The 24790-nt window shown below is 39.6% G+C and overlaps 1 protein-coding gene across 2 annotated transcripts in view; it reads right to left on the bottom strand.

Annotated features, from left to right (window-relative positions):
- Positions 1–906: 906 nt before the first annotated feature.
- Positions 907–24790, bottom strand: part of Cers6 (ceramide synthase 6) — a 281227-nt gene continuing 257343 nt past the window's right edge. The window contains exons 9-11 of one of the 2 annotated variants that reach the window (XM_005315692.5): positions 10033–10189; positions 9428–9451; positions 907–6948 (exon numbers count right to left, since the gene is read on the bottom strand). In XM_005315692.5, the coding sequence (XP_005315749.1) occupies positions 6796–6948; positions 9428–9451; positions 10033–10189 (334 nt within the window). In that variant the 3' untranslated portion in view covers positions 907–6795. The remainder of the gene's footprint in view (positions 6949–9427; positions 9452–10032; positions 10190–24790) is intronic. The other variant, XM_005315693.4, reaches the window with a different exon arrangement.

Below are 24790 nucleotides of genomic sequence, written 5' to 3'. Positions count from 1 at the left end.
GGGGTCAAAGAGAAGCTGAGTTGCACTGTGGCCATGTGGGAGAGATGCTCCCAGTGTTAGATCACCCCGTTACAGAGTCTGAAGAGCACATGGTTTCTCAATGGATATATTTTCATATGGTATATCTTTTTGTGCCTCAGAGAAATTTTGGTGGTTACATTTATTATAATAAATAATATGCTTGCAGGCAGATTATTGTTGAGAGTGGCTGCAATGTAAGATTATTGAAAATGGGGTTTGTGCTTCATTTTTTATAATATTGGTGGTAGTGTTGGAGAGTATGTGGCTGCATTTTTTGTGCTATGTTTAAGGTTTTTGAGATAATAGATGATGTGAGTTCAGAAGAGAAGTTTAGGCAAGACAGAGTTTCACAGCAAAGACAGAGAAAGAGGGTAAGATCTAACAATGTGGGGCCCAGGCAAAGAGAAGGAGACATCAACAAGCTCTTCTGAGACAATGTGCAGAGGGGCAGTTTCATATACTTTGGGTACTGTTGGTCTTAAGCGCCTGTATTATAGTTAGGAAAAATCAGCACAATCTCAGACATTTAAATGGCTACCTTAGTAAATTTTTTTTTTCAGAAAGAAGTGCTTCATAAAATTTACCATTCAAGTTTTTATATCCTAATTATTTTCTTGTGTTGCTGTGGATTGAACCCTGGGCCTTGCACATGCGAGGCAAGCACTCTGCCACTGAGCCATACCCTCTACCCTTATATCCTAATTTAGAGGTAAAATAGTATATCACAAAATAATATAACACTACTTCCTCAATGATGGTAGAGATCTTGGGATTGAGGAAGTTTGTATGAAATGACTGCAAAAACGTGAGCCCTGATATGGAAAGTGTGATGGATTTCTCACATGAGCTGGTTAGCGCTTTCAATAAGGGACACTGAGACTGAACTCTTGAGACTTATCTTTATTATGAAAGTGTTTCCAACTTAAAATGATCCTCATAATAATGATTGTTTCCAGATATTAAGAATGAATAATTATATTTTCATATAAAAATCAGCAAAACACAATAACAATACATGAAATAATTCTAATAGGCTAACAGTACATCATTCCATTTCTGACAGAGATGCTCAAGCACTGAATTGTCTTAAGAAAACAAGAAAGATTTTTGTTACTTATTCTATTTCTCACTGAAAATAAAAAAAAAATCAAATCCAAAAACTAACCACCACCCCCTTCCATGACACGAATGGTTATGGAGGTAAATGACGATTATGTGGACAGAGCTGATAACAATCTCAAGCAAAGATCTGAGGAACTTTAGGAAACTTTGTGTCAAACTTGAGAGTGTTTTCTATGTTTAAATTAATGAAGCTCTAAGATGAAGTTTCAGAATCTTCACATAATTGCTCCTAATATAGAGCTTTTTTTTTTTTCCAGCTCATCTTGAAAATCTTTAACTTTTTAAGGGCAGGTTTACAATGACAGTTTAAAACAATTACTTCAGATAAAAAGGACATATGCACACCACACACAAAAAGGAATGAAATCTAATTTTCACCAGCCAAAGAAATCACACTATCAGCTATTGTTCCCTGGTTTTCAGGCTATACAACTGACCTAGGAAGCCTAGCTCTCATGGACCTGTGTTACAGATGCATGCACACATGTGCACAATGCTTTTTTTTTCCCCTAGAAAAGTGGGATTAGGCAGAGGAAGAGGTGTGGGAATACATCTGATGCAAAGGCTATTCAAAAATCAAAAACAGAAAAATGACAACCTCCTGGCTTTCTTTCATGGAGGGAAGGTTCCAGAAGGTTGAAAGGAACGTGAGTGAATGAGATAAAAAATACGGTTTAGGCTAACTTCCTGGGCAATCCTGAGAGTGCTCGAGTTTTGAGGAGACATCTGGATGAAGAGACTTTTAAAATTTATTTGACCTGATGGGGACTCCCCTGTGTGCCCATTTGGTGATGCATCTCTTTCAAAGGTTTTGGACTGAAATTAAGTTGGAAATAACTTGGAAAAGACCGAGGTTCTCTTTTGGGTGTCTGCAGAGCTCCTGAACAATATTTGTGATGTTTTATGTTCTCCAATACAGTTTTCTCCATGAAAAGCAGCATCAGGTATGCTACCTCTGAGTATTTATTAGAGGAGCTGAAATGGCAGAGTGGATAGGGCTTCTCAGCACCACTCAGCACCCCCTAGGGGTGGGAGGTGCTGTACACACAAAGGAAATCCCAGGGACCTTCTCTAGGAAGAACTAAAAGGTGGCAGGTGAACTAGTGCTAATTACTGCATAGCAACCTGAGAATGGCACAGTTTCATTCCAAGAGAAACCTCAATTGATTCTGGGGACATCGTTATTTAAGAAAAACATCTTGTTGCCTTTTCTTCAAGAACTGCAATTAATGAACTGCTTATGATCATTCCTCCTGTGGCCAGTGTGCTAGCTGGTCAGGGCAACAGCTGAGGGTCCCTGAATCTTCTTTTTATAAACAAGTTACCTAAACCTGAGAGTGCCACATGATCACTTTCTCATCAGGCTGACTTAGATCTGATTTAAACTTTTTTGTTTTCCTTTTTGGGATGTCAGAAACATTTCTGGGCTACTATCATGAACTTACAAAGTAGAAATCAGCCAAAGACAAGGCAATTGGCAAGCTTATTAGAACCTTAAGAACTCAAATATCAAAATGAAATGTAAATATTTAAGCTTTTATTTCCAAATGATTTCTTGAAATCTCTCTGGATATAATGAAAACACCATCACACAGACTGATAAACGGAACCTTTTTAACACCTTTGGAATTATTCTATACTTTTTTTTTTAGTCAAATTAAGAAATACTCAAATATTCAGGCAGCTTTGGCATTAATGTTTTTAAGATAGAGACAAAATTAACTACGAATACAAAATCATGAATAGATTGGGGTCATTATAAGCAGGCATAAATTTCTCTCTGAAGAGTTCTTTAGCAAAGACTCAGGAAGCTGAAATGAAGTCCTACTTTTTACTAAGCCCAAGGAACATGATATTTAAATACAAAGTGGAAGATTCAGATCCTTTCTACCTAAGAGGAAGGAATTCAGTTTGCTCAAATTCAAACTCTATCAAACATATTCATATGTTGCTTAACCACAGAGACACATTCTAAGAAACGAGTCAGTAAGCAATTTCAATATTATGTATATATCAGAGAGTATAGTTACACAAACCTAAATAGTACAGCCTACACATTGAGGCTATATTATAATCTTATGGGCTTACAGTCATATATGTGGCTCATCGTTGACCAAAATGTTACCATATGGGCATGACTGTATTCAGTGGAAAATTTGGCAACAGAACTGGATGTTTTGAGATTCACCTGCCATTTTGACTAAAGATGATTTGATCTGATCTTGCTTTTGCCTACCTTTTCTGCCTCCTTCATTTTTATCAGATACTGTGGCATTATCTGATGGTAGCTCAGACACCATCTGTATGATAGCCCACCAGGAGTAGGACTTTAATAAAACCTGGGCAAGTGACAATCATTTGCATTTTTTTACAACGAACACTCAAATAACCCTCAATACTGATAGTTGCTCCTCTACTCTTTCAACATCCATAGGACTGAATTTGGAAACATAAACTATGTTTGGCTTCTGTGTGACCACAGGCACTCTATGACCTGTATTTTACCATATATAGCCCCTTGGCAAAGAGAATGAATAGGTTCTACTACTCTCAGCTGTGTAGGGAGCAAGACCAAAGGAGAAGAGAAGCTTCTCTTTTTACATGGTGGATGATTTCTAGGACAAGAATATGGACAAAGATGAATTGGTGATATTTTGGAGAAATATTTTATCAGTTTTTGGAGAAACATACATATACATACAATAGATCACAGACTTTTATATCATTTATTAACCCAAGGCCAAATTCTACTTGATTTTCTACTTCTCACCCTACTAAGAGATCTAGAAAAGCTATTACACTGGAGATTAAAAATATTATTCTTTCTAGAGTTCTTTCTACATACTCCTTGGTACCCGGGGAAGGTTTGAATGTGACCAGGAGGAAGGAGACATCACCACAGGCTAATTAACAAGAAACAACGCTCTCACTAACCTACAGCTGAATTTACAAAATACGCCTCCAAAAGCCATGGTCTGGCACAGGTGGATAAGCTACCACACGCAGTGTTCTCTCAAGCCTTATCAGGCCAACATAGGACAGCAGTGGACAGAGATACATTATTCTACACCATAAAAAGCCTACCCATTCCATTTTAATTAGCCAAAACAACACTTTGCCCTAAAGTATGAAATGAAAAAATCCATAGGCATGTAGAAGACTGTGTTTAGTTGCTGCCATCATTCAGTAAAACTGAGTGTCCCCAGTCATCCTTATAAGTTACTTCTGAGAAAAACAAAAGATGGTTTAGATCTGCCTTTGCTAAGGACAGGAATCAATTTACTTCATCTTAGGCACCTCTTCTAAATCTTTAAATTATAAGCTGATCTTTAATCATTCCTCTGGGCTGAATCTTGTCATATTGTTAAACTGGGACATGTGGTATTTCTCTAGTTCATTTCCCCCTTGCAGAGGACTTTCCCAGACATTAAAGTCAGGTGACTATGTTTTTACCCTGGTTGATGAGAAATTTCCACCGTCTCAAAATTCAGCTATCATGCACTTTTTATAAACCTGCTTTTGAGCTGGGTGCAGTGCTATATGTTCCCAGTGGCTGGGGAGGCTGAGACAAGAGGATCGTGTGTTCAAAGTCAGTCTCAGCAAAAGTGAAGTGCTAAGTAACTCAGTGAGACCCTGTCTTTAAATAAAATACAAAAAATAGGGCTGGGGATGTGGCTCAGTGGTCAAGAGCCCCTGAGTTCAATCTTGGGTACCCCCTTATCCCCACAAAAAATAAGCCTGTTTTTGAGCATTATTCTGATGACTAAATTCTTCTGGTGTTCTGTGACTGGCCTCACAATCTCCACCATCCACAAATTACACTTCTAGACATTTGTCTGTCTCATGAAATAAAACAATAAAGCAGAATGAGTTCACTGTTCCTATCTAAACAACCGACAGAGCTCTAAGCCTCTTTGATTATTACTATGGACCATACCACAAACACACTATATCATAAGGGAAAGATCCAATGTCACAGTGAGAGGTTTTGGGAGTATTCTTTTAACTATTGATTCACTAGTTTCAAAATGTGGGCACAAAGATTTAAGTTTTTAAAAAAATCAAGTTAAATGTGAATGACCCTAAGCAATGGCACATGCACTCTCTAGATTTTGCTGTTGTCTTCACAGTTGAGATTCTCACATTTATATTACTGCATTTTTGCTTTGGATTCCTGTTTTAGGTGACAGTCTTTTTCATTTGTAAAATAAGTATTTATAATCCCATTTTATTCCCTCTTATTAAAATTTTGAAGAGATAAAATCTTTGGCTGACGTGTATGATTTTTTTTTATCCATACACAAATAACACTGCTATAGACGTTTATGGAGATTTATAATTCAGTAATTTTCCTCACCACTGATATTGCCATTGTCCAAAAGACTTTCTGTTGTCTTTCTGGAAATACCTCCATTTGAACAAAATTCTTGGAAATAAACAAGTCTTCAAAGAAGCCAATAAAAAGGACTTGGAGTACAACACTGCCCAGTTTTTAGAAACAAGAAGGTCATTGTGGGTGAGAAAAGCAATGGGCCAGTTATCTTCCATGGGCTTTATTTTGCCTGGCAAAATAAAAACATCAAGTCTGATACCAGATAGGCTTTTCCTTGAGAGCTGTTAAGAAAGTGCTTTGCCCTGGAAGTGGCCCTTGCCAACTCTCGAAAGACTCCTTTTTCTGTCCCCAAATACACTTGGCTTCTTTTCTCCTGATATGACAGAAGACTGTGCCAATCACAAGGGTAGTGGCAAAACCTGGTTGAAATCAGTGCTCTCTTTTGTTACTCCCAGAATGTGGAGCAAATTCCCAACATTAACGGTAATTTCTTTATTTGTAACCGTGAGTTTAACCAGGAGACATCTTCCTTCAGTGTCAGAGCCCTCACCTCATCACAGAGAATAAAAAAAAAAACTGTAAACTACAAGGCTAAAGCTCAATTGGCCACAACATTCAATGAAGAAATCTTGGCTGCGTGCACAAGAAATAAGGTATATTCCAAAGTGATTTGATGCAAATTCAAAACAGTTCCCCAAGAACACCCTGTTTAACTTGAACTGCTCAGTGACCATGATGAGTGACATTTTAAAAACCTAGTTCATCCTTTATACTTTACACTGGAGAATGGTCACCAACTGTATAGGCAAACTCCAAAATGGGCACAGTTACACAAAAGAAAGCAAACCTATTTGTAGCTGTTCAAGAGTTCTGCGCTGGGTTTTGCTTGTGCTAAGTGACAAACTAAGCTAAGGCTCACAGCACACTGGACTACAGCAAGAGAGAGAGGGGTAGAAGCAGATGGAGCATCTCCTTCACTGTCATGAACCCGGAGAGTAAAAGGAGTGAGAAAACCCTTTTTTTTGTCCACAGATTTACAAACAAATACAAAAAAAAAAATAAATAATATTCTAAGACAAGTACAAATGCAAATACTGTTCCCTTGTGTCAAATACATACAGCATGCCTACATATAGAGAATGATATTTCTTCTTCATTCACAAACAGGACATATGGCAGTGCACTATTCAAAAATGCTTTGATAATCCTAATTTTTGTTTCTGTTGCTGAGATATCATGAAAGGAACTGCATTTGCAACTTATTAAATACTTCCAGGAACAAACAGTTCACTTTGTTCGGGATGTATAGTTTTGAGTAATTAATCATCCATGGAGCAAGGACCGGTCAGGAGATACCCATTGGTACCACCGGTCCCATTGGTAGTTGTTGTGGTGTGAGGGTTCTTCCCCGGAGGTTCCAAGTCCTCCTCATCTGAGCTAGACTCAATATCACTTCGATCATCCTTGGACACCTGTAAACACAAGATGGAAAGTGTAACCAGCCTCTAAGAAACCTCAAAATATGACATGCTCAGAAGCACATGCAATCTTACATGAAGATAAACTGATCCAAATGTTAAAAAATCAAAGAGGATAAGAACATTGCCATAGTAACAAATTCTCCTTCACTAGAGAGATACAATTTGGGTGACAAAGTCAGTTATAAAGGAAAGTAGGTGCATTTAGGAATCACAGGGTTGGACCTGTTGACCTCTTTAAAGTATCTTTGGATATTGAAAACATGAGTTCTACTCTTACTCAAAAGTGGCACACTCTGCTATGGAATGGCATCACAGAAACTGGATACAAACGGATCAATTTCCTTTCTAACATCTGCTTTTCCTTGAGAATTATTTAAAGTCAGCTCTCAATTAACCACAACTAATAGAGATATTCCCTAGTTTAGATCATTAAAAAAAAAATCATTCCCATGTGGTTTTGTAACACACTCTTTGATGGTTTAATCTGCTTTTCTGTCTGCTAATATTAATTAGCAATTTTGTTTTATACATCACATATCAACTAATGGCATCAGAAGCCATATTAAGAATCTTTTAGGTGAGTCTAGCTTATGCTATTTCCAGGGGAAAATCCACTGCCCAGATCCTCTAAAACTGACCAATTTCTTCAATCAGTAGTGTCAATTTCTTCAGTCTACCAGAATGTCAATCTATATGTTACCATAAAGGATGAAAAGATCCTACTATCTAGCAAGGAAGTTATTTTAGAGGAAATTAAGGAAATATTGTATTGTTTTAAAAATTAAAATAGCTTAACACTCTTATTCCATAAATCTAAATTATAGTCACCATTTCCCCCCAGATCTTAAGATCTTTGAATAACTGAGCATAGTTTACTTAATTTTTAAGGGGGTTGGGGGTGGCCAAAGGGCCCTGTTGGTCTAACTTTATAAAATTTTTCCAATCTGGTCTTCTGGGGTTTTCTTGGGTCATGGAGGTCGCAGTGTCTCTGGTAGGTATTTCAGAATAAACTGGGGGCTTTTTCCCATCGTATCTTCTACTGTGCCACCACCACAGCAACCTGAGAGTCCTGGAATCTACCACTCGAGGGGCCACCATTACTGTGAGAGAATGTCATCTGTCCCAGGAGAGGAGGGGACAGGAGAAAGTAAATGCTGGAACTACAGCTCCATTCCAACCAGTGATGGAGTAAATGAACCTCACTTCAGTTTCCCTGGAGATGAGACTGAATTCACACAGACCATTCTGAAAGAACTGAGACATCGAGGTGACTGAGATGATATCAGCTTTAAAAACACGGATCACAAAGACAGCATTATTGTAGAGCTCCACTAGGTTTCTAAGTCCATTAGTCATAAATTAAGCTTCTAATGGAAAATTCCAGTTGCAGAGAGTGATGAATTTACATTTGCATGCCTAGTAAGATTATTTTTGATTGCAGTTGGAAAAATCTATACTTATGTTACCTTCAAAGGAAGGGCAATTTAGATACAATAGGGAACAGAAGTTAGAGGGAAGAGGATACATCAGGTGGAAACAGCAGTGGGAAAAAGATACAGGTTATTTAATCCATCCTACCCCCTGTATCTTTAGTTATTATCATGCTGATGGTATTGTGCATGTTGCTTTAATCTGTATCCAAATGAGCATAAAAATATTTTTTGGCTGGGCATGGTGGTGCATGCCTGTAATCCTATGCAGCTTGGGAGGCTGAGGCAGAAGGACTGCAGTTTGAAGCCAGCCTCAGTAACTCAGCGAGATCCTAAGAAACTCAATGAGACCCTGTCTCTAAATAAAAAATAAAAAAAGGCTGGATGTGGCTCAGTGATTAAATGTCCAAGGGTTAAATCCCCTATACCCACTCCCCCAAATCAATTTTTAATAAATATACATGTTCGTTTTAAAGCATAAGAGGTCACAGGGAAAAATGAACTTAAGCTTCCAAGTCATTAATTGATCAAAATATTTTGGATATGTGTGGGAGCTGATGCTGAGAACTGGCTTCACTGTATATGACTAGATGCCCTATCTCCCCTGGTAGGGGCAGGGGGTCAGCTCTGTGAGGATTCAAGAGGCCAAGGAGGCCAAGGGCTCTCCTGTGGCTGTGTAGATTCAGCACACAGCTGATCCCCAGGCCTCTGTTCTGCAAAACATTGATCCTCCCCAACTTCTCAACTAGTTTTATTTCTCCCACTTCACTTTGGTCTGTGTTTTGGTCAACATGTTAAACACCAATGAAAGAAATTCCTCTGTTGGATCATGCAAAATTTAAGAGACTGCAGGCTCATACACATGGGCAGAGCTGTACCTAGTGTTCTTTGTAGCTAAGTGGAAACCACGCCTTACACAAAGCCTCTAGTCAGTGCTGACAGATGAGACACACAATATGCATGAAACAAAAGCATTTAAGGGTCCCTTCAACAGGCATGTGGCACCCAGGAAAGGGAAAGAGAAAGTATGAGAAACTTACATGTAAAGGGTTCCACTTCCCAGCCTTCCAGGGTGGCAGGAGGAAGAGAACAAACAACGAAGTAAGAAAATGTCATAGAGAACAATCTGGAAAAGTCACTGTTCTACACAAAGGAACTGAGGCTCAGGAAACTTTAAGGAAGCTTTAAGCAAGTCAGCCCCGAGTTCACTTCCAATAAAGAGATTTAACTAAATGTTGCTGGACAACTCATGAATGTATTTATTTTTTCAATTTGAGACATATAAATTTTTTAATTGGTATACTGCACCAAATAACTCTTTTCAAAAAAAGGAAAGAACTTATTAAATTTCTGTTCAGTAAAGACATAGTCAGAGAAGGACCAGGGGAGACAGAGAGAGGAGAGAAAGAATACAACAAATGATATACCATCATTTAAACTAAACCTGCACATGCAGATCACTGGACATCATCATTAAAGCAATATAAGGACTTCAAAAGTGAACCAAAAGGAAGAAAATAATTTAGTTTGTATTTCCATGTGGCTTTGCTCAATCTGGAAGAAACAACATCAATTTCAATGAAATCTGAAATTACAGTTGTTTCAGAGAAACGAAATAAACCAATCCACAAAATTTTTAGCTTACCTTGCCTTTTGAAACAGCTTTGCAGGCTATTTTTACAATCAGGTAAGACCAGAAGCAATTCAACCCTTGTATTAGCAACAGCAGTAGGTTAAAAACCCACCAGGAAGGGAAAGGTCCAACGATCTCCCAGCTCTCAAATAATGTGGTGTTTAACACCCTAAGAAGAAGAAGAAAAAAGTAATTACTGAACTTAGCATTTCACTTTGCTCTCCAAGGGACCCTAGTGTCCTCTTGGAAGCACAATGCCAACAACTCCCCAAACCACTTCTTTCCAGGAAGGGTGGTCTGAAGAGCAGGTGCTTGGAAGACTTGTTGCTTGGAGCATTGGCCTGGTGGTTTGATTTGCATTGTGATTCTCGCTCTAATAGTATACTTTTCCCCCTGTTCACTTAAAAAAAATTGGCACAATACATATAACACAAAAGTTCCCATCTTAACACTTCTTAAGTGTACAGTTCAGTGGCATTAAGTCAATTCCTCTTGTGATGTCATCGTCACCACATCAACTCTTTATCTTGCAAAATTGAGATTCTTGCAAAAGTGATCACCTCCCATCTCCAGTCCTCTCTGCCCCAACAGAACCTCTGTTCTACTTCCCACCTCTGTGAACCTGACTTCTCTAGGCACCACCCTGCATGTGAATGGAATCATATAATCACTGTCTTTTTGTGACTGGCTTATTCACTTAGCAGAACACCCTCTAGGGTCATCCAAGTTACAGCCAGTGTCAGAATTTCCTGTTTTCAAGGCTGAGTTATATATACATATGCCACATTTTGCTTATCCAAGCAGACACTTGGGTTGCGTCCACCTTTTGGCTATTGCAAATAATGCTGCTAAGAGCATGGGTATACTCTTTCAGTTTTTGAGTAAATGACAAGAATTGCTGGATCATTTGATTTCCCCGTCATTTTTGTCACCATTTCTTCCATTCATTTTCATTCTTTTTGAATGCAATTCCATACCTAACTACTTGTGAAAAGGTCTGCATGATCCTTTAAAGTTGCTTCTGGCCCTTCAGTAAGTATGAATAATACCATTCAAGAATATTACTGTACAAGAAAAAAAAGATCAATCCCAGAAACACGAGTTAAATGCAAACTACTTGCCACACACTGTAGGAATTAGAGTATGTGGGGGATCAGGCTTATAGGTAGTGTGTGGGGGCAACTAGAAGACCCTTCATTTTGCAAGGCTGGGAATTTTCCTGGGAAAGAATTGAAATTGAAAGACATTATTTTGAAGTGAGGTCCTGAAATAAATATTCAGAGGATTTTTAAACAAAAATTATTAGAGCATAAGGAATGTATTTAGTTTTAAAAGCATATAGGAGTAGTATATGAGTCAGGGGACATTATTTGGAGTAGCTGGTTCTCTATCATTACAGAAAAACTAGATGGAGCAGCCACCTGGAGCAGACACATGGGGCCAGTCCTGGGGTCTGCTCTGGTCTCTGTCTGTGTCCTCTTGCCATGTCCCTGGAAAGTGACTTATATCTTCTGGACACATACTGCTGCCCAGAGCAGTATGGTACTCACATAATTTTGGAATTGCTTTTTCCTCTGCTCTGCTCCTCAGTGGGCACAGGGCTGGTTCAGAGATCGCAAGATGTTCACAAGAAAACTTATCTAAGCGCCATTCATCCCTGTCACTTCAGCACATTGTTGGGACCAATCTGATTCTCTAGGATGGGTGAGGTGGAGGACACTGCTGGCTAAGGGGGCTGGATGGGAAACTCTCGAATTTAAGATATGGACCACTCATACAGGAACAGAAGGCAATACGGAGAATTCAAAACTAAGAAACGATTTGATGAGATCTTAGAGAGAGGTTAAGGAAAGTACTTCATGGAGTCACAAAAGGAAGATACCTGTGACAACTGGGATGTGAGGTCAGAAAAAAAGGGAGGATGAAAAATGGACACAAATCGTTTGCCTGCCCTCCATTTCAGTAACCCCATTTATGGACTAGAATGATTGACAGTTTATTTTTAATCTTGCTAAACCAGTCATCTCTAAAGAACAATGCATAACAGACACATGTCTTTCAGTGCTAAACACAATAGTATGGAATTTAATTTGACAATTTGCTAGAAGTATAGTAATGCAAGATAGAATAGTATTCATTTTGAGGAAGGAGGACTTATATTAAACTAATATAATTTTCATATCCATTCAATCAGTACAATTATTTCAACAGCCTAAAAGATACTTGGTAATGTTAAATTCTCCACTCTTGATGTTTAAAAATTAGAACTCAAAGGACTACGGTTTTTAACTCTCTCATACCAGTTTAATTCCTTTGAAATCAAGAACAAACCAGGGACAGCCAGTTTTGCCATTGTTAATTAACATGGTTCTAGATGGTCATTGAGTATGGCAGGAAATGAAAGACTCAATTTTAAATAAAACACCTATAAGCATTGTAAAAACAGCAAATGATAAAAATATCCCATAATAGAGATGGTTAATAAATCAGTTTTCATTCTTATTCCAGAAATTGTGAAGTCATTCAAAGTTTTAGTGTTTTGAGAATTTCTAATGTTAGAGGAAAATATGGTATAAAACTTAACTCCAAGAAGTACACATGAAAAGAGAGAGGGGGGGTGTAACGATAAGTTCACAAAAGAAATTAATTGAAGCTATTACAATAAGACTTTTATGTATTCCTCTTTACATTTTTCTATTTTCCAAAGTCATGACAAATAATTAGAAAAAAATACAAGTCATTTGTGAAAAGGGCTACATTAGAAAAATGCTTATATTGCTGCCTTGTTTATTCTAAGAGAGGTAGTGATTCCCTTAAATGCCAGCCTGCAGGCTAAACAAGGCTGGACTCATGGTAATGTGGGAGGACCCGAGCATCTTTCACTTTTGTTTCTGACATCTTGCAAAACACCCAGAAATAACGTGTTTGCTACCATGGTTGTTGATTGAATGTGGGTCTGCTTATCCAACAATCAAATAAATGAATACATGCAAGAAAGCTCTGAAATAACAACTTCATTTCAAAACTGGCTCTGCATCTTGACATATAACTATATATTTTGATGTTCAGAGAGAACTTAGTTTCATTTGAATGGAAAGTGGTGGTGTATAATAGCAACAGTGATTGCGTTGTGCTATTCATTATTAAGTAGGCTTGGCTGGATTATAAGCTGAGATCCTTTCTCACCATTATGACTCCAGGACAGATGCTACTGCTTGGCTTAATTTGAACAGGGTGTCAAGAGCAGCTGCGGGCAACAAGGTGTTCCCATTCATTTCTGAAATGCTGCGGGCAACAAGGTGTTCCCATTCATTTCTGAAATGCTGCACCAGAATTCACCCGATGTGCCATGACAGTCAGTGGCACCTCTGAGATGCCACAGAATTTCTTCAAAAATTGCTTTGGCTGCCTGCAGGGACACTTGGGAAAATATACTTAGTACACCGAAGAGATGTATCTCTCAGTGACAAGGTAGGGAAGAAAAATAATATATTAGGAATTTCCACTGGGGACTCTGCAAAACATTAAGCCTAGAATGTTTAGGGACATTCTGGAAAAACTATTACAATGGTAATTTTAGCATTCTAATTCTTTCTGGGGGTTCGGGGCTAGGAGTTTGTACTTTAGTGATGCCATTACAAATCTCTGGTGGCAGAGTTCAGAATGGTGGTTCTCTCTGAGGGAGGACTAAGGGGAACTAGGGGAATGAGGCTGCTGGGATGCTGGAAACTTCCATATTTTGATCGGGGTAATGATTACATGGGTTATATACATGTAAAAACGTACAAATGTAATGTACCGAGCATCAGACCACACCCTGTAGATTCATGCTCAACACTGCATGTGTGAACCATACCTCAATAGAATAAGATGGAAGAAACCACTCTGTGGGCCAAACAGAATACTTGTACACTGTCAATTTGCAACTTATTAGCTTGAATTATCATTGATATCAGTGAATCCACAAGAATTTGTGATCAACATATCGATTCTAAGAAAATAAATTATTTTTGTTTTCTAAATAATAATTACCCTATAGCGTCAAACCTCTATTGCTGTTTAACTCAAGTAGTGGAGTGTGTGGAGGCAGAAGGGACGAGAACAGACCATTTCTTTCCCTTCATGTTAGGCTTCGCTTAACCAGAAGATGGCACTCCACCCTTGCACAAATCATGCTCAAAGGGACCTATTCTGCCAGAACAATTTTGCCAGAGGCGAGCCCCAGAAACCACTTGATCTCCAGATTACACCATCCCTTCTAAAAATTCCATCAACTAATGGGATGAAGGAGCTCCAGGCTGAGACTTTTGCTCCCTGCATGACTTGGCAGAAATGGATACCTGCTGGGCAAGGCTGAGCTCAAGCAATTCACTGGTGATGTGCAGATACATTGTTTTCTACCCCAGTAACTCAGACTTAGTGGGTTATTTTAATAGCTGCTTAATGAATCATAAGAATTTAATTTGGCTATGCCCTATAGTTAGTTTTGTTCATTCTTACCTTTTGTGAATTAATCTTAAATTTTATTATCACAGAAATATTATACAGGATATGTGGCGGTAGGATGCATGCATTCATGCAGAAGAGTTTACGAGCTCTTGTTAAACAAAGAAAACAGCGTCATTTCAGTTTAATATGTAATTTAAGGCTGTACTAATTTGCATTGGAAGCAGCAGTGTGACTTAAATCATTCTGCCTTTCCCTTAAGGATGAGGACTCAAGAAGTTTTATAATGTCAAAACACAGCATGAAAAGACCTCCAGTAGCATCTCATTCAGAAAAGCCAGCTCCAGTGCTTAATTTTGTTCATTCTTTTTGTATCTTCCAAGTCAGAGTTTAATTCTGCTGTTGTTTATATGTAAAGCTGGTTGAACAGTCTCCCTTTCAGCGCTATGTATCTTTTAAAAACACTGGTGATTCACAGGAAGGAGCACACAGTGGTAATTGACATATTAAAAGACAGCCCAGGTTGTCTCATTGTGTGGTTGAGTTAAAGGTAGATGTTTTTGATGAGACCAGGGCCCCTGGTCATGGCAGGTAACCACAAGCTTTGCCTCTGCCCTTTTTCTCCACCAAAGAGTTCTGTCTGAGCTTGGGCTGAATGTTCTATTAGAAAAACCCACAATAATTGGACCCATATCAAGTATCCAAAGAGAGTCAGGCTTTCTTCTGTAGCAGAGAGTCAGAGTCAGGGCTTTGTTCTGATGAGCAGTACCTAATGCTAGTGAGGAAACCTTGAAAAGTAAAATGTGTTTTATGGTCAAGCTTTACTCCAGAGCTTTTGAATGGTCTTGTCATTATTTACCCATATTTCTGTATATTTCCTCATGTGTGTGCATTTGACCTACACACAACATAAATGAAATGTAGATTCTGCCTGGAGATTGCCAATAATCTATAAGCATGTTTGCCCATTGTAAAGAAGATGCTAATAGAAATGCATTTAAAATTACACTTAATACAAACCATGGCCACTTAAAACCCAGAAGTCAGGTAACCAATTCATTACTACAAGGAAACCTTGTGTACCAGTTTCTCTAATAAAGACTCCAGGTCTCAATAACATCTTGGTCAAGAGTTGGTCAGTATAGATTGCTACAAGGCTGAAAGGCATCTTTGCAGTTTGCTGGCTTTCACCAAGACTCCCCTACCCAATCATGGACTTCTGCACAGCACTGGTGTTGTTAGTGTGTTCCCTGTTGGGGAGGACAGTTTCTAGGTAGCTTGTGGGTTGGTGCCTAATTCTTTTGAATAATAGTTTCGCTTACCTATTAGCCTGTAGCAAACATAGAAGTGATTCCTTTATCCCTGATAGGAATCTGAACCTGAACATGGTTAATAAAACTCTCCTTTTTAATAAAAAATAGACACCTTAGTTCTGTGTCTGTATCCAAATCAAGTATGGGTCTATTAGTTTATTTTTACTTTTGGTCATAGCCCAGCCGGAGTTAGTAATCAGTCCCTGATCACAGTAAGTTTGTAACTGGTGAGTTCCTGGCTGGGGCCAGAGGCTTTTCTCAAAGTGAGTCACTGGCCTCTTGGTGCCCATTTGCTGTCTGCCTATGTTCCTAACCCCTTCCTGCCTGGACTCCTTTCTATGCTCCTGATCTCCTAGTTCGAGTCATCCTAGCCAGGGCTGTGTCTTTCAGGATGTGTCCTGATTCTAGCAAACCTGTTTTCTGCCCTCTGGCTACTTCTTTGCTGCCAACTGGCTGGTAAAACAAACTTTTGCCTGGTTCCAACAACTGATATCCCTATTTTTCAGGTAAGAAAACTGAAGCATAGGGAGGTATAAATAACATTCCCAAGGTCAAAGCTATGAGGTTGGTGGGGTGGGGTGGGGAAGTGGATTTGGATTTGAACCTCCCTGCATAAGGATCTGGGCCCTGGACCCTACTATCTCTGGGCTCGATCTCCCAGTTCTCTAGGCCTTTTCTCAGCCTTCACCCTTTGCTCCTGCTCAGAGCCAGCCCAAACACATGACAGAGTGTACCTGTGTAGCTCAGCCTTCATGAAGACCTCTCCCTCTGGCCTGTCTTTCCTGCTTTGGTGTCCTGTGATGGCTTATCTTTTAGGTTCAGAATCTGGTTTCTAATAGCCATGTTTCAGGCTCTTCCTGCTTAAATGATCCATTTGGGTTACTTTAATTGGTCTCCCCACTTTGGCCCATCCCATTTAAAGCCTTAAATCCCCAAAGAATTATCCCCATTAATGAAACTCATGTGATGCTTTTCACTCCCGTCTTGTCATGTATGTGAAATACTCATGACACAAAATCAAAGATCTCTTTCTAAATGCAGCTTAGAAAATGGGAGTGCCAGCCTGTGCCCTTTGCTTTGCTTTCCTCTTCGGGAGGGCTGAGGTTTATGTATACCTTCAAATATCCTTGATTTGAGAAAAGGTGAGATAAGGCTGACCCCTGCTGAGCAGATAGAAATCTAAGAGAGAAACTCCAGGGGTTCATCTCATTCCTCCAGTTTTCTAAAAGAGTTCAAAACCATTTTCCCATGTTTGTAGGGCAGAATGGAAGAACATGCTCTAAAACCTTCCCGAATGTGCACACTCCTCCCTCAAGCGCTTATTTCCCTCATGTCCACTGTAGGGACCTACCTAGCAGGGCCAACAGCAGGCCATGACCCCCTGTGCCGAGGCTGCCATGATTGTCCTTGTTTTTCCTCCCTTTCCCTAGGAATGGGATTTTTTTTTTTCCCCCAAAGATGTGAGAAATAAAGGCTACATACATACGGACCTGGAACTCTGGTTTTGTATGATTATTTGCTTTAGCAAAAAGTTTTTAGGTCTAATCAATTAATTGAGGTAAAGCAGAAAAGCTTGGTGGGTCTTAGAATTCATTGAACCCATGCTGAGGGACTCTAGTGGCTTCTGGCATTACAGCTGTCTGGCATTACAGCTGCCTGGCATGAAGATTCCATCTCCAGTGTGACTATTTACAACAGGAACGCAGAGAAGTTGCTCTAGTGATATGGTTTAGATGTGGTGTCCCCCAAAAGCTCATGTGTGAGACAATGCAAGAAGGTTTGGAGGAGAAGAGAGTGGGTTATAGCCTTAACCTAATCAGTGAATTAATTCCTGATGGGATCCAGTGAGTGGTAACTGGAGGCAGGTGAGGTGTGGCTGGAGGAAGTGGTCATGAGGTCTGTATTTTTATCTGGCATGTGGAGTCTCTCTCTCTCTCTCTCTCTCTCTCTCTCTCTCTCTCTCTCTCTCTCTCTCTCTCTCTCTCTCTGCTTCCTGATCATCATGTGAGCTGTTTCCCCCAGCCACTCTTGTCCACCATGATGTTCAGCCCCACCTTGAGCCCTGAGGAATGGAGCCTGCTATCTGCTGATGGGGACCTCTGAAACTGTGTGCCCCCAAACAAAGGTTTGCTCTTCTTTCCTTTAGTCACAGCAGCAGAAAAGCTGACTAAAACATCTAGTTACTCGCTTATTGGTTTTCCATTCACGTCCTTGCTAGGGAGGAGTCATTTGTATTGTCTCTTAAGCCAGAAAGAACTCCCATGTGAGAGACAGTCAGAGGCCAGAAGAGCATGCGGGGTGGGGGGGGGGGGACACGGACATGGACAGTCCCTTGGTCACAGCCCCTGGGAATGATGTGGTCTGCACTTTCCCTAAAGAAGGAAACAAAGCACTCAGCACCAAGTTACACACCTCTGTGCTGGGAGCTACTTGTGTAGACTTCAAGTGAGTATCCCTGGACATGAAGGGTCAGAAAGCATTGGTGAAATATGTGAATATCTAGTTAACTGAAGGGTTTAAGGCAGCTTGAGTTACAGTAATACTTTGTCTCACTTGACAGATGGTCAATGACCTTGCATTTTATTAGATTGAGTCTTGTCATTAACCTATAAAGGTGGGAGAGAAGGTATATATATATATATAAAATCACTGGTGTTTTTTTATCAGAAGATCAAGATCCCAAAATAGTATTTAATTATCCAAGGTCCCAATATAAAGGGTTTGTTATTTTAAATCTAAACACACTATTTCTAGATATCTCTCTTTTAAAAATTACATCAAAATGGAGAATTTGTACTCTTCATTAAGCTTTTAGCAAACTAGAGCTGAGAGTAAGGTTCAGGAGCCTTGCAAGCTGGCAAGACAGGAAGAATGCCTCAAAATCCTTCCAGAAGGTTCCAGTAGAGTCTGGGCTCTGGGAAAATATCTCAGTATTTCATTATTCAGGGATCAAACCCCAACTGTTTTGTGTGGAACCTTGAAGAGAATTGGCATCGCTTTAGAAAAGAAGGGGGTACTCCAGGTGTCAGGACTTCAGGTTGGCCCTGCCCTGTCTGCCCACCTGCTTGGTTGTGTGACTTCTTATTGTATCAAGGAGATACCAGCTTTCCTAGGGCAGTGCCTTAACTACAGGCTGAGCATCTTAATTTGAAAATTTGAAATCAAAATGTTGAGAAATTATGTTTGAGTGTTAACATGATACTAAAAAATATTTGGGTTTTGGAGCACTTTGTGTTTTCAGATTGGAGCAGTTTGGATTTTTAGATTTGGGATGCTCAACTGTAAAGTTTATGCAAAAATTTCCCAAATCCCTAAACTCTAAAATCTGAAACATGTCCAGTCCCAGGCATTTTGGATAATAGATATCCAACTTGTAATATACTAATTTGAAATCACTAAATTTTTTTTAATACTGAACAAATATTATGTATTATACATGTAAAATATATATTCTTTAGTACATGTAGGACCTATGACCCTTTAAGAAATCTAGGCCCACTCACCTTGCACATGCCAGCTAGTAGGTCCAAAAGGTACGCTAAAGAGTATTTTGCTGTCCCTTGTTCCTCTCTAACTTCCTTATTTTCCTATTTCATGTCTCTCTTGCTCAGAGACTCAGGCTCATAATTCTTTCTGGACTTTGTGTTTTTGTATGGTCCCCAGGGTCTGGTGCTTGGCCTCCCACCCTCCAAAAAACCTTTTTGCCTCTGTAATTTGCTCTAGTGTCCCCCTTCTGATGCTGTCCCCAATTCTCCCCAACACCAAGCCATGCCAGCCTCTTTCACTAGCAGATAGGGAGGATGGAAGCAGTGGGGTGGGGTAGGAAAGAAGGCACCATCTCTTACTTCTACCGATGCAGCTGCCTCTAGGTAGCTGTGTGTCGGGATGTGATCTGGCATGCAGAAGTTTTCCAACATACATGGATTCCACTGGAAGTAAAATAGTACTATTTTTGAAATATGTTTTTATTTAAGTATTTCCAGGATTCAATCTTTAATTTTATCTTAGAAAAATGTCCCTGAAAAGTTTGGAAGTGTTCCTATAAAGAGAAAGTGTCTCACAGGTCTACCGTCTTGAGGGACATTCTCATCCTATTATATTTATTATCTTTGGCAAGAGAGATACAACAAACATGTTTTAAAAAAGAACTGTCTCCTCCAGAATAAGTCAAGAATTCATGAAATTGAATTGTAAGATGCTCAAAGTCAAGGGGAAAAACTGTAGGAGAGTAAATGCAGAGATTAAGAAAAAAATCGCTCTTGCAGGCTTCATAAGCTTGAGAGAAAGGTAACACACGTGAAATTAGATGGATTGAATAAGAACAAGGCAATCAATCAACAAAAACACAGTACTCGGATTAAAATAAAATTGAAATAACGTTAACTACTGGAACAGTGCTGCAGACTATAATGGATGTGTTTGGGAGTGTGGGTGGGAAGTGAGTGGACTCAGAAGAGAGCCAACAGCAGAGTCTAATGTATGAACTAGAAGCAAAACGCCCGAGCTCTAGGCTCACTTCCTGCACTCGCCAACTCGATCATTTGACTCTCATTATTTTTTTCAAAGCCTGTGTTTCTTCATCTACACAATAAAGATCTAAGATAAGATGATTACTAAAGATTTCTTGAACTCAAACAGCTCTGTTAATTCTTAGGTTTTCATATTTAGCTAAAATTTCACTTTTTCTAATGTTTTTTTTTTCTGCATAAAAGATGTCCCACACATGTATAGGCAAATTCTTCTCAACTGAGTGTCACACACACACATATAAATTTACCCTAATGATCAAGGCCAAGAAAAAGAGGAGGGAGATTTTCTTTTGTGCTTAACTCCTAGAAATATGGGTAAAAGTAAGAAAGTAGGAAGATTATGGGGAGAAAGTACAAAATCTCATCTTTAGGAAGGAGCCCATGAATGATCAAGGCTTTGGGCAGATGTAATATTTGAGAGCAAACAATGTGCAGAACTTTAGCTTTCGGCAGCAGGACACACAAATCAGATACAAAGGCCGCAGGGACTCTTTGGTAAGCACTCAGCTGTGCTGCTGTAGCCAGCCATGGGCCAAGTTCCTTGTCACACTCTGTCACCAGCTTCCACATGTAACGAGGCTGTCAGGGATACACAAGCCAGGCCAGGCATGTCTTGGCAATAGATGTGAGAATCTGTAGTCCTCACCTTGCATTCCTGTTCCATCCAACAAGGCTGGAAGCTAACAGCAACAGATTTTATCATTTACTTTCTTTAATTTTCAATCTGTGTACAGGTTTAAAGCATGGGCTAACTAATTCCACATTACTGGAAAAACTCCAGTGTCAAACACAATCAATATTCTTAAATTCTTCCTCCTATAACCAATATGTTGAATACGCCCCCCCCAAAAAGACATCTTCTAAAATTACAAGACACCTGGGTCACCCCTTGCTCACCAGTGCAATTGTATACTAAGGGATTTCATGATGGATGAGACTCAGTGTAAACCTCAAGAGTTTACAAATAAGTGGAGGAGAATCGGAGAAACACATTAACTTATTAAGGTACAATATCTTACATATAACAGGTGTTCCAAACAAGCAGGGGTACTTTGAGCAATAGCACTGTAGGCTAGAGAAACAAAGGATAATCACAAGACATCATGACAGTTTAAAAGGGTACTCATAAGTCAAGGAAGGAATGCTGGTTGGTATCATTTTGTGGAAAGTCTTTCTAGGAAGAGAAGTTTGAATTTACAGTAAAATATATGAGAAATCTTCAATGATTTGGAAATCAGTGGGTGGTGCTTCTAGATTAAGGGCTTGATTTAGCAATAATCTTTTGGAAGCTGTTTGGGATGGCAGAGAGGGGATGTGGAGACCCTACAGCTTCCACCCCATCATCCACTAGTGCTGTGCATACTTGCACAGGACCTGGATGATAAATAAATTCACTGTGGCAACCCACACCTAAACCACATCATCAGTCTCTTCTCTGCTTAGAAAAGGTAACCAACTTATTTGAAGAGTCAGTTATTGGTACCATAGTGGATAAGAGGTCTTCAATCTGTTTCTAGCCCTATTCTTAATCTGACACTGCTGTGAGCTTGTTATGGTTTGGATGTGAGGTGTCCCCCAAAAGCGCACATGTGAGACAATGCACGAAAATTCAGAGAAGAAATGATCGGGCTGCGAGAGCCTTAATCCAATTAGTGAATTAATCACCTGATGGAATTAACTGAGTGGTAACTGAAGGCAGGTGGGGTGTGACTAGAGGAGGCATTGGGGGGTGTGGCTTTGGGGGTATATAATTGTATCTGGTGAGCTCAGTTGCTTGCTCTGCTTTCTGACCATCAAAATGAGCTGCTTCCCTCTGCCACACTCTTCTACCATGATGCCCTGCCTCACCTTGAGCCACGAGGAATGGAGCCCACTATACATGGACTGAGACCTCTGAAACTGTGAGCTCTCAAATAAAGTTTTTATTTTCTACAATTGTTCTGGTTGGGTCTTTTAGTCACAGCAGCAAAAAAGCTGACTAAAACATAGCTCACATTTGTGTTGGCTTTTAGAATCAGCTTTGCGGTAATAAGGTTTCTGATCAGGCTCAAAGCTATCACTGATATTTAGCCTAAAAAATAGACCTACATTTTGCAGCTACAACATGAAAGCAAGTAAAGGTAGCAAGGGAAGCTTGGTTAATTATTTGGTAATCAAAAAAGTTAAGTCTATGCTTGACACTACCAGAAACTATAGGAATACATAATAGTGAGCTTCAAAGAACTCATGGACCAGTAGAAGAATTGAGGTTGAAATAACAATTGTATATTCTAGGTGGCTTGTCATGTTATACATCACAATGTACACATCTTCTGAGTGTGTGATTGTCTTTCCAAACTCTGCTTCAGCTACTGGGAGAGTTAGAAAGAGCCCTATGCAGTATGAGGCCCTGGGGGCAAACTGCATCTTCTTCACCTAAACTATTTGACTCAAGGAAAAAAAATCAGTCTATATGGAAAGGCAACCAATGTCCCATTAAGCCACATCCCAAGAAGATAGGTATCCAGGGGCAATAGGGTGTGGTCCTATATTCCATGATGCTGAAAGGTGTCAGGGGTAATCATGATCACTGGAATCATTCTGCTCTAAATCTTGTAGACTGGCCAGTGCAATTAGAGTAAAACCCCAAACACCTTACACCAACCAAGTCCCATGAAAGTTCCTACTTTGCTTTGCTTCTTTTCTGCCTCTCCAACCTCAGCATCTACCTTTTTCTCCTACACCTCCTCCTTTTTTATTATTATCAATCTTTCTGTTCCAGGAGTAGGCCAAGCCATTCCCATCTGAGAAGGTAATGGGTAGGGCTCCCTCTGACTGGCCTCTTCCTATGAATTGTCCTTTAATGTGTGTCTATTTCATTTGAGGTATTTGCCCAGGCTCTCTTTGCCTCCTCTGTATAGCATAAGCTCTAAGAGGGCAATGATTGTATTGGACCTGCCAAGGCATGTATGGACCCTTATTTAAATACTAGGTACTGACAATAGGGAACACTTGGTCCATCTATTCCAAGCAAAGGGACAGTAGATGGGGCCCTCATTTCAGCATCCATGAGTATTCCTGCTGGATACTCTGACAAGTACAGACCAAGCAGGGCTGCTCCTCACATGTCCCTTGCAATATTTATACCCAAAGGCATAATTTTTCAGTGCATTGTGCCATGATAATTGTTTTTGGCCTGTTTACTGCCAAAGCTTTAGCTTTAGTGAAAGCATTAGACATGCAACAGAAAAAAGAATGAGAACATTAGGTTCCTGAAAATAAAGTTATTAGGATGGTGGGCAATAAAGGAGATGAAACCTCACATTGAGGCTAATACAAAGTGACTTTAGAAGCTGTTTAAAGGGAGCAGCATAACAGCCAGAACTGAAGCAAATTGCAATACCAACAAAATGCTAACACTATGCATTTTTATCATTATCCACTGTGATTGTTTTTCCTCTGCAGAGTAAGACAAATGACAGCCAAGTCAAAGCTCAATTTTTTTTCCTTAATGCCCTGATTGAAGTTGGGCCCTTTACAACATTAGAGCTGCCAACAATGTGCTCATCATTTGAAATGAATCCTGTGCTGAAATTGATGTTTTCAGATGCCAACTGCACAACCCTGGGACTTCTGTGCTATTTACATGCCCTGTGCACCAGGAACCAATGCTTAGAATGCTACTGTTGCTGCTCTCTAAATGTAGCACAGTCACATCATGATAGTGACACATCTTTAAAGCATCTGCCTGTGGCCTTGAAATAAACATTTTCCTAATTTACATGTAAACTCCGGTCTTTTTATCACCATGCAGAGTCATATAGTCAAAATAATGCTTATGATTCTCTGAATTTGTTTTCCAGCTGTCTTTTTCTTAATGCTCCAAATCAATATACTTATGGATTGGTACCTCCTCTTAGATATTTATGTGGCACCTCTAAGGCCAAACTCATATTTACCCCCATTCCTATCCCTAAAAACCCTACTCATTGAGAATTCTGGACATGGACATAGCACTTATTTTTCCCTGTTATCAATCACCTTAAACACTACCACTAATACACACTGCTTTCAGCCCCAAGCTTTGCACATAAGTAAACTGAGGCTAGAGTGAGGAGACAATTCACTCAGAATCATTCAGTGACAGAGCCAAGATTTGAATGCACACAGGGTTTATCTGGAGTCTTTCCTATTCATTCTCAGATTCTTTCCTCAGTTAATGCTCGAGTCCTCATCAAGTCACTTAAGTCAAATCTGTGACATACCCTTTATGCCTCCATCTCTTAAGATCCTCTGTATGGACAATGTAAGCTAATCTCCTACGTTCTTTGGAATCCATTTATCCTGTCTGCCACTACTCTACTCTGAACCATCTGTTCCACCTACGCAGTATCTATAGTAGACTTCTAGTCTCCCCATTAGACCTTGTTTCAAATGATCAAAAATGAGTACATGATGTGAGCAATGAAACCAGGTGGCAATATTTGGTCAGGAGGTGGTTAT

This window comes from Ictidomys tridecemlineatus, chromosome 7, assembly GCF_052094955.1.
Source record: "Ictidomys tridecemlineatus isolate mIctTri1 chromosome 7, mIctTri1.hap1, whole genome shotgun sequence".
NCBI classification, from domain to species: domain Eukaryota; kingdom Metazoa; phylum Chordata; class Mammalia; order Rodentia; family Sciuridae; genus Ictidomys; species Ictidomys tridecemlineatus.
Note: the sequence above shows the minus strand (reverse complement) of the source record. Positions and strands in the feature narration are given on the sequence as shown.